Source organism: Protomyctophum bolini (genome assembly GCF_963924005.1).
Source record: "Protomyctophum bolini genome assembly, chromosome: 13".
Lineage (NCBI taxonomy): Eukaryota > Metazoa > Chordata > Actinopteri > Myctophiformes > Myctophidae > Protomyctophum > Protomyctophum bolini.
In genome coordinates, this window is record NC_137874.1 from 19,674,263 (window position 1) to 19,684,494 (window position 10,232).

At 42.3% G+C, this 10,232-nt stretch overlaps 2 protein-coding genes across 4 annotated transcripts; both read right to left on the minus strand.

Moving 5' to 3' along the window:
• Positions 1 to 295: 295 nt before the first annotated feature.
• Positions 296 to 9,953, minus strand: LOC308327259 (UDP-glucuronosyltransferase 2C1-like). 2 transcript variants are annotated; one of them, XM_080780537.1, is made up of 2 exons: positions 9,884 to 9,953; positions 296 to 3,513 (listed from the first exon to the last, which is right to left on the minus strand). In XM_080780537.1, exon 2 carries the CDS (start codon positions 3,500 to 3,502, stop codon positions 1,910 to 1,912), a length of 1,593 nt encoding a protein of 530 aa, XP_080636663.1. In that variant the 5' UTR covers positions 3,503 to 3,513; positions 9,884 to 9,953; the 3' UTR covers positions 296 to 1,909. The 2 variants fall into 2 exon arrangements, with proteins under 2 accessions (XP_080636663.1, XP_080636662.1); XM_080780536.1 differs by lacking the exon at positions 9,884 to 9,953 and adding an exon at positions 7,803 to 7,886.
• On the minus strand, positions 3,521 to 9,941 carry LOC308327258 (UDP-glucuronosyltransferase 2C1-like). 2 transcript variants are annotated; one of them, XM_080780535.1, is made up of 3 exons: positions 7,803 to 7,903; positions 7,032 to 7,176; positions 3,522 to 6,407 (listed from the first exon to the last, which is right to left on the minus strand). In XM_080780535.1, exon 3 carries the CDS (start codon positions 6,392 to 6,394, stop codon positions 4,823 to 4,825), a length of 1,572 nt encoding a protein of 523 aa, XP_080636661.1. In that variant the 5' UTR covers positions 6,395 to 6,407; positions 7,032 to 7,176; positions 7,803 to 7,903; the 3' UTR covers positions 3,522 to 4,822. The 2 variants fall into 2 exon arrangements, with proteins under 2 accessions (XP_080636660.1, XP_080636661.1); XM_080780534.1 differs by lacking the exons at positions 7,032 to 7,176; positions 7,803 to 7,903 and adding an exon at positions 9,884 to 9,941 and having other exon boundaries at positions 3,521 to 6,407.
• Positions 9,954 to 10,232: the final 279 nt, after the last annotated feature.

A 10,232-nucleotide genomic window follows, 5' to 3' on the forward strand; every position in this document is an offset into this window, starting at 1 on the left:
TGCGAAATTACTAATTACCTTATGCCAGGCAAATATCTAGGTCATATCAATTAGCAGAGCTGAGCAGCTTCTCACTCTGCATGCAGCACAATATTTGGATCTCCAGAGTCCAGACAAACAAACCTTGGATTAATTATTCAAACGACCAGCACGACGTAAGTAGGCCTAATAGAGTTCTTCACAGTTCACACCCAGGCAGCGGGTGTTTTAGTGGATGTGTGATTTCTTCATCGCGTCGCTTTCCCATCAATTAAGTAGCCTCACACTAACTTTGTATTAAAATCAAAATCAACCGTGGCATTTGCTTATTTTATTTGTAAAAAGCAACACTGTATTAAGACATGGCAGTAAAATATGGGTGCAAAATGGAAATGTGTAATTAAATAGTTAATATCTCAATTAAAAGGAGAGAGAGGAGCACGTAGCTGTTCCTGTTTCAAAGAATAAAAATCACACCTGTGTGAACTGAGTGGTGCAACTCCCCTCTCCCCCTGCCTCTCTCTCTCTCTCTCTCTCTCTCTCTCTCTCTCTGTGTGTAATTAATAATAATAAACTTTATTTATAAAGCACTTTTTAAATTTTAAACAATGTGCAAAAAAACAAAACAAGTGCTTTCCAATACAGGATAAAATGCAGTGCAGTAGAATAAAACAACAATAATAAACACATTTTAACACAAGTAAACAAAATGATCAATAATTCAAGTAAAAGCCATCGAGCAAGTGGGTTTTTAGCTGTGATTTAAAATAACTCAGTAGAGTGATGTGTATTAGGGCCTCTAGTAGGGCATTCCACAGCGTAGGTGCACGGGCCGAGAAAGCCCGGTCACCCATGGTGACAAGCTGGGTAGCCGGAAACCTCCAGGAGAGCCTTGCTTGCCGATCTAAGGCTACGTGTTGGCCTATGGGGCTCCAGCATGTCTTTTATATAGATGGGGGCCAAGCTATGTAGTGCCTTAAAAGTGGTAATTAAAATTTTAAAATCAATCCTAAAATGAACAGGCAGCCAGTGGAGGGAGGCGAGGACAGGGGTAATGTGGTCACGCCTTCTGGAGTTGGTCAGTAATCTGGCTGCTGAGTTCTGGACCATTTGAAGACGGGAGATTTTTTTTATTGAGTCCGGAATATAATGAGTTGCAGGCAACAGTGCAACACTATGTCGCTCTCTCTGTTTCTGGCACAACAGCGCCACTTTTGCCCCTACTGCTACTCATAGTAACATAGGTGAGGACATACTCTAGTCTAAGGGACGGACGGACATTGCTGTCGAGCGAGGCCTGCGAGGGCTCGCAAGGTGCGAGCCCTCAAAAGGCGCGAGGCCAATGAGGCCTCGCAAGGTGCAAGGTGTGAGGCTCACAAGGTGCAACGTGAGAGGCTCGCAAGGTGCGAGCCTCGCAAAGTGTGAGGCCTGCGAGGCTTGCAAGGCGTGAGGCGGTCAATCAATGTCACCATGGTCCACATACTGTACAGTGTACAAAAATAAATAAGATTTCAAAAGGGCACATATTTGTGTGCTCTAGCACCCCTAGTTTCTATCTGTGCGGCCTGCGAGGCACGCTAATTACCACGCTAATTACCTGCTATCCACTAATTACCTCAAAATCAACCGTGGCATTTCTTAATTAGCTTATTTTTGTAGAAATCAACACTGTATTAAGACATGGCAGTAAAATATGGCTACAAAATGGAAATGTGTGATTAAATAGTAAATATCTCAATTAAAAGGAGAGAGAGGATCACGTAAAGCTGTTCCCAATTCAAAGAATTAAAAAAATGCTGTCGCACAAGGCCTGCGAGGCTCGCAAGGCTCGTGAGTGATGTGACGTGCACATCACATCACTCACGTCACATTGTTTCAAACAATGTGGGTCAATCAAGCAAGTGATAGCTCTACTTGCATGTGGTTTATACTACTCATTTTTAACACGTTTCTTCATAAACAATTTCCCCCACAAGCATCTCAGAATTGAAATACAAGTAAATGTCACAACCAACACAACTGTCAGTAAAGTAGCGAACACATCAATAGAGTGGTAAGCAAACCAGGACAGTTTGTTGGAATGCGTCTGCAGATGAGGGGCTCCTTTATGTCTTATAACATACTCTATCCAGAATACTGCCCGGTCCAGTGCTTTCATGGGCTGGTCTCTGTGCAGCCTTGAGAGCTTCTGCATGGTTTCCCTGTATGTGGGGTCATGCAGAACTGCTTTCAATGAATCCCCCAAAACGTTTCTGTCCAGCGTGCCAATGTCCACCATCGTAGCTGCTCCCTTTGCTCTCATTCTAGAGAGGTTATCACGTTGATCAAAAGCCAAGGGAACACCAACTATTGGAACTCCATGGTAAATTGCCTCTTGAACCCCGTTGGTTCCTCCATGTGCAACAAAGACTCTGGTTTTGGGATGTGCTAACAGGTCGTTCTGTGGCAACCAGTTGACCAATAGGGTGTTGTTGCCTAAGGTGGCTGGTCTTTGTCCAGTGTGCCTCCAGATAACCTTCTGAGGCAGCTGGGCAAAAGCTGCAGCAATCTCTTCGGTTAGGTCCACCGGTAGTTCTCCCACTAAGGTGCCTAAGGACATCATGATAACTCCATGCTCGCCGGAGCTCTGCACAAATTCCTCCAGGTCCTTTGGGAGAGGGTTGGCAGGCTTACATTGAAATCCACCAATGTAGACCACATTTGGCATAGTAGGACGGGGAAATTCAAAGATAAAATCGTTTCTCATGAGATAGATGTCAGCATCCTGGAAAAATGCATCATAATTTACATCAGGGCCAAAATAATGTTTGACTAGTGGTTTGTAATGAACTTCTGAGATTTGTGTCATTATGTACGTTCCAAAAACATAAGCGATAACATTCATGACCCTCTGTGGAAAACTCATCTTATCGGTCAACTCTGTGCTAGAGAATGGAATATATGACAGAGGTGACGGGGCAATGGTAAAATGAGCTTCACCTTGAACTGTCCACCTGACATTGTGAACAAGGGGAAGTTGGAGTCGGCGAGCAAGCATTGTCCCCACACCAACACCAGGATCAGTCAGCACTAAGTCATAGTTGGCATCATTGAAAGACTGCATTAATTCATCGTCTTCAAATATTTGAACAATCACTTCAGCCATGCTCTTGTGTAAGAGTGAGAACTGTTTGTGAAGATACCGGTGATTCTGAATATGAGACCAAAAAGACATTTCTTGCCTTTGTGCGTGCAGCTGTCGGATAATTAGGCCTCCAAAGAACTCCTCAATATCCTCATATCCTCCAGTGTGAGTAACAGTGACAGAGGTGTAGAAAGGGGACATTTCTTTGATGTGCCAACTATTGGATTCCCGAATCACAGTGATATCATGGCCTTTTAAGTGCAATTCTTCAATCAGTACTTTCATGTTCAACCAATGACTCCCATGCAAAGGGAACACCAGGATTTTGCCCCCAGATACACATGCCAGCAGGAACAACAGCAGTGCAAAGATGATGTTCGATGGATGACACATCTTCATATTCGGTCCTCCTAGAGCCCTTAAAATATACAAACAATAGTTAACAAATTGTTACCATTATTGATTTATGTATAGTTCATTACAATAATATTAAAAGTTTTATTTATTTATTTACAAAGCCTATACATTGGTCGTCATATAGTGAAACAGAAAGTTTAACCCATTACCCATGTACAGTATATAAACTAGGAAAAAGTGCTCCTCCAGCTGTGTTGGAGGAACACACAGCTATGTGAATCAACCAGGTGAATGAAATCAAGATTAATTTGTATTCATGCGGGCATTTCGGGCATGTGTTCATGATTTGAGGCATTTTGTTCAAATTGTACGAATCCTGCAAACTTTGGAAGCCAATCAATCCATAACTGAATGAAGAGTTCCTGAGTAGGCTGGTGCCCAACCGGCTTAGAATTGTATTAATTGGGGTTTGCGCTTCATGTCCACTATACAGTTTTGTTTCAAAACAAACAAAATTATTCCAATCAGTATAGTCAGATAATGAATATTAACAGCTGCTGTAACTAGAACAACCTATTTGGGAGCAATGCAAGTCAAAAACAATGCACGGTAGGACTGCATGTTGCCCCACCCAGTTATGCAATACCCATTGTCAGAGTACCCATCTGTCTGCATGTGTCCCTTAATTACACCCTTCCATGACCATATATGGAGATGTCTGTCTGTCTGCCTGCCTGCCTGCTTGCCTCTCCCTTTTATGCACATAATGGAGATCCCTGATATCATCAATATATTCCCACATGCTCATGAGAAATCGATCGGATCGGTGGTTCTGGACGACTGGATGTCCATATATGCCTATATTGGTTGGAGACAACCGCCTAGCCGAACAACTCAACCCCAGCCACCACAGCCCCTTGGAGATCCTTGCAGATGTGCGTGCCGAGATTGAAGTCGGTCGATCCCATATTCCCATATTCCCATATCGGTCAGATAGCAGCCAATTATGCTAATCAGTAGTCAGCTAATGAATGAGTCACAACTGAAAACAGCCTGTGAGATAGAAGAGCAGAAGGAGGCATCCAGGAAAAACTAACCAAAAACAAATGGAGTTATTTTCATTGTTTTATATCATGTTTAACTTTATTCAAAAGGCTCTAAAATATAGGATGTTTAATTTGTACACAGTAATTCCAAAAGCGATGGGTCAATCTAAGCAAATGTTAGCTCCAAACTTCTACTTCAAATTCAAATTAAAAGGAAAAAAGGAAACATTTTCAATGGCAATCTAGTTGTTCGGTCACATATGCACATATGTGATATATTGTATACATACTCATACTACTGATGTTTAACATGTTTCTACGCAAACAATTTTCCCCACAAGCATCTCAGAATTGAAATACAAGTAAATGTCACAACCAACACAACTGTCAGCAAAGTAGCGAACACATCAATAGAGTGGTAAGCAAACCAGGACAGTTTGTTGGAATGCGTCTGCAGATGAGGGGCTCCTTTATGTCTTATAACATACTCTATCCAGAATACGGCCCGGTCCAGTGCTTTCATGGGCTGGTCTCTGTGCAGCCTTGAGAGCTTCTGCATGGTTTCCCTGTATGTGGGGTCATGCAGAACTGGTTTCAATGCATCCGCAAAAACGTCTCTGTCCAGCGTGCCAATGTCCACCATCGTAGCTGCTCCCTTTGCTCTCATTCTAGAGAGGTTATCACGTTGATCAAAAGCCAAGGGAAGTCCAACTATTGGAACTCCATGGTAAATTGCCTCTTGAACCCCGTTGGTTCCTCCATGTGCAACAAAGACTCTGGTTTTGGGATGTGCTAACAGGTCTTTCTGTGGCAACCAGTTGACCAATAGGGTGTTGTTGCCTAAGGTGGCTGGTCTTTGTCCAGTGTGCCTCCAGATAACCTTCTGAGGCAGCTGGGCAAAAGCTGCAGCAATCTCTTCGGTTATGTCCACCGGTAGTTCTCCCACTAAGGTGCCTAAGGACATCATGATAACTCCATGCTCGCCGGAGCTCTGCACAAATTCCTCCAGGTCCTTTGGGAGAGGGTTGGCAGGCTTGCATTGAAATCCACCCATGTAGACCACATTTGGCATAGTAGGACGGGGAAATTCAAAGATAAAATCGTTTCTCATGAGATAGATGTCAGCATCCTGGAAAAATGCATCATAATTTACATCAGGGCCAAAATGATGTTCAATTACTCGTTTGTAATGAACTTCTGTGATTTGTGACATTATGTACATTCCAACAACATACGCAACAAAATTCTTGACCCTTTGTCCAAAACTCATCTTGTCGGTCAACTCTGTGGCAGTGAATGGAATATATGACAGAGGTGACGGGGCAATGACAAAATGAGCTTCACCTTGAACTGTCCACCTGACATTGTAAACAAGGGGAACTTCGAGTCGGCGAGCAAGTATTGTCCCCACACCAACACCAGGGTCAGTCAAAACTAAGTCATAGTCGGCATCATGGAAAGACTGCATTAATTTCTCATCTTCAAGTATTTGAGCAGCCATTTCAGCCATGCTCTTGTGTAAGAGTGAGAATTGTGTGTGACTCTCCCGTTCCATACGCATTTGAGACCAAAAGCTCATGCCTTGCCTTTGTGCGTGCAGCTGTCGCATAATTAGGTTTCCAAAGAACTCTTCATCAAATCCTCCAGTGTGAGTAACAGTGACAGAGGTGTAGAAAGGGGACATTTCTTTGGTGTACCAACTATTGGATGCTCGAACCACAGTGATATCATGGCCTTTTAAGTGCAACTCTTCAATGAGTACTTTCATGTTCACCCAATGACTTCCATCCAAAGGGACCACCAGGATTTTGCCCCCAGATACACATGCCAGTGGGACCAACAGCAGTGCAAAGATGGCATTTGATGGATGACGCATCTTCAAATTCATTCCTCCTACAGTCCTAAAAATATACAAACAATAATTAACAATTGATTTACATGTAGTTAATTACAATAACATTATAAATGTGACAAAACAATACAACCGGGTGCTCAAAGGAGATACAGGTATAGTTCAAAATAGTTTAAATGTCAGAAGTGCTCCTGGATAAAATGGGTTAAACCGTGAAAAAACTGAGAACCCGGGCACTCAGTGGTAAAAGGAGGAAAACAGTTTTCATTAAAACAAGACAAATACCAGCATGTTTTGACCACAGCAGGTCTCCAACAGGGTAACCTGTTAGCCTATACATTTGTTGTCATGAGTTTCACCCATTAGCAATCCATGTACAGTAAAGACAAACCTAATCCAAAAACATTTAGTAATTTAGCTTTAATTTAACCAGGTTAAGGTTAACACGTGGTTTGTAAAACTGAAATGAGACAGTTGTTGAGAAAGTTAAGAATACCGGTATATCTGTTTTCCTTAAGAAATTCCTGGTTTGTGCATATTGTTTTGCGATGTGATCTGTTGATTATACTGAACTAATACTGAACTATGTAGAATAGTCCATATAGATAGATAGATTATTGTTAGATTAGTTGGTATATGAGAGTAATCTCATATACTTTTTTGTTTGTATTACCTTTTCACCTAGTCAATAACAGCCCATAGGAATAGTGATGAGTTGCATCTGCTGTGTCTGCATCCACTAAGCCGGTGGTACATGTCCCGCTGACCGGCACCAGTCCACAGTGGTACCCTGCACTAAGGGAGTGACATATATCAGGCTGCCAGGCCAGGCGAAGAGTCTATATTCATGGAACAACTGAACAGGTGGTTTTAATTTAACTGACAAAGATCCACTATGGATTGAAACCTTGCCTGGTCTTTTGCTAACTATTGTCGTCTAAACCCTGCATAGCTGGGTGTGCTGGTTTATAATCCAAACTATGTTCACCAGCTCAGTGGCCTTGTGGTTAGAGTGTCCGCCCTGAGACTGGGAGGTCGGGGTTCGATCCCCGGCCGGGTCATACCAAAGACTCTAAATAATGGGACCCAGTGCCTCCCTGCTTGACACTCAGCATCAAGGGTTGGACTGGGGGTGGGAAGTGAGGACGCTGGCGTCGACTGTTCGCCGCTTCACCTCCCAATGTATGAATGAATGAACCATTGTAAAGCGCTTTGAGCACTTGGAAAAGCGCTATAAAAATGCAATTCATTACAGGAGCTCATAAGAAGCATTTTCACCTGCAGGGCATCTGACACATACTGTTGGACACAATGGAACAATAAAGTCCCCTGGACTTTAGTGTACTGTACCACATGCTCTTTACATTTAGTAATAATAAAGTATGACATTTCTAGATCTGTACAGTACCCTCAATATAAAGAAAATGTTCCTGTTAACACTCACCGAAATCCATGGAAAGACTGTTGCCAAAAGAAAGGTTTAAACAAGCACCTCGCGCTAAGCCTAAATGACGGAAAAACAAGCACTTTCAAGTTCATGTAACATAATATCTGTGTGCTGGGTCCAAAGCTCAATGGGATGGCAATGAAACACAACACTATTGTAAGGGCTCTCTCTCTCTCTCTCTCTCTCTTTCTCTCTCTCTCTCTCTCTCTCTCCGCATGTGCATGTGCATGCACGTGCACGCACACACACACACACACACACACACACACACACATTATTATTATTATTATTATTATTAGAGCCTTTTTGTATGACATAATTTAGATCTGTACCACAAAATGTGTCGAGATTTCAGGACGGATAGTCTACAGATAGTCTACCTATACAAAAAGGCTATAGTATACAGGGCAAAGTTGACATTGGATGTCCCATCTTGGGCTGTATGTATTCAGTCACCACCAAATCGTCTATGAAGAATGTAATGAGATAATGAATAAGAACAATGCATTGCTGACAACTAGAGAGGTTATTTACAGTATGTAATAAACCTCTATCTCTCTTTCAAGTCATACACTTGACCTCTTACCCTGTTGTTTATTGACCAGTGTCCATGGCCCTTACTCCAACCTGTAAGTCACTAGAGATAAGAGTTAAATCCCAAATTGTAAATCAGGTGGAAATTATGGCAATTACTGCATTACTTGTATTGACTTTTGATTGATGATTGCATGCTGTAATGTTTACCAGATCTGAACTGGAACATTCTGTTCAACTCTACAACCACTGAAGCAATGCAAACCACCCATGACATCACTTTTGCCTTTCGAGATTTATGAGGGGCGCTAACCCCTCCTATATTAAGCTATAGTGTTGATTTTTGATCAAACATTAAATGCCATTGACAATGAATGGAGAATTTACGATTATGTAGACAAGCAAATTGGCTATTTTGTCCTAACACAAATTCCCATTGACAATGAAAGAAGATGTATGATGAAGAGCGCCCCTCACTTCACACATGTGTTATTCTTTTTAAATAGTTGAACTACTAGACTTATTGATAAGAGCGCCCCTCACTTCACACAGGTGTGATTTTTTTAAAATAGTTGAACTACTAGACTTATTTTCAAATAGCCGATAACGGCTTTTGATTAAGTCGTTTTGCTGGGGACCCCCTGGAAGTTTCTATAACCTTCTCAAGGACCCCCCGGGCCATTTTGAGAACCAGTGCAGTAGGCTACTTAAAGGATGATACATTATTTGCAATTTGAGTATCTTGAGTAATTAAATATAACATCCCACATAAAACTATTTCTTCTCACAGATTATAGAAACTTCACTGGATCACAATAAAAACTGTGTAGACTGTAGACACTGTATACCTACAAACTCTAGAGAGGGGAGGGCTGCACTAGAAGCCATTTCTAAAACTAAAATTGTAAATTGTAAATTTCTCATGCATTGTTATTATAATAGCGGTATAGTTACAGTCAAAACAACACCGTCTGCTCTGGTAAAACAAGACTATCTTGAAGCACTGCCTGCTACAGGAAGTCTACAGGAAGTCACTGACCCATATCTCTCCAAGATAAAGACCAGAGCGGGAGTAGGCATAGCTTATATTACCATAGTTTACTGGGAATGTGCTTACAAATAGGCTCCCACAGAAACACCCATCCTTTGCAATATAATTGCAAGAAATTGCAGATACACAAGCTCACAACGCATAACGTGAAATATGGACATACTGTATGAAGTTAAGTTTCTTCCTGACAGCAACAAAATAAAATGGCCAGGAGCCTCAACCAAAGAACAATGGATCATCCATTTACACACACAGTCATGGAAACATCATTTAGAGTCCCATTATTTAGAGTCTTTGGTATGACATGTTGGCAAATGCTTAAAAGAGCTGTCCTTTGGAAAGGATTAGTTAGAATAAACAAAACGTGTGTGTGTGTGTGTGTGTGTGTGTGTGTGTGTGTGTGTGTGTGTGTGTGTGTGTGTGTGTGTGTGTGTGTGTGTGCGTGCGTGCGTGCGTGCGTGCGTGCGTGCGTGCGTGCGTGCGTCTGTCTCACCTGATTTCCCTCCAGATGTTCGACACGTTCATCAGCAGCAGCAGCAGCTATACTTGCTGCTGCAGTTCTGGGACACAGCTGCAGACATGACAACAACAACCCTCTCCAGTTACAGAATATCTAGCATCCTACGTACTGACGTACTGCACTTACTGTGCACAATACACAACACGCTCCCTCCATTGGTCCTTCCAGGGGCGTAGCTCTCGTGGAAAGAGGGGTCATCCGGTATTCAGAATGTCACGGTTCAACCCCTGCATGGCCCCCTGGCCTATACGTGCAGTTAAACCCTGGTAGTGTAAAGTACAACTAATTCACAAAAACTAATAGCACAAAAAGGGGCCTGCCC

Excerpts from the sequence above, each read along its gene's own strand:
- LOC308327258 (XM_080780534.1), bottom strand. The coding sequence starts at position 9,915 with ATGAACGTGTCGAACATCTGGAGGGAAATCAG. Across the intron at positions 6,408-9,883 it reads AACATCTGGAGGGAAATCAG|GACTGTAGGAGGAATGAATT; the intron begins GTGAGACAGACG and ends GTATATTTTTAG.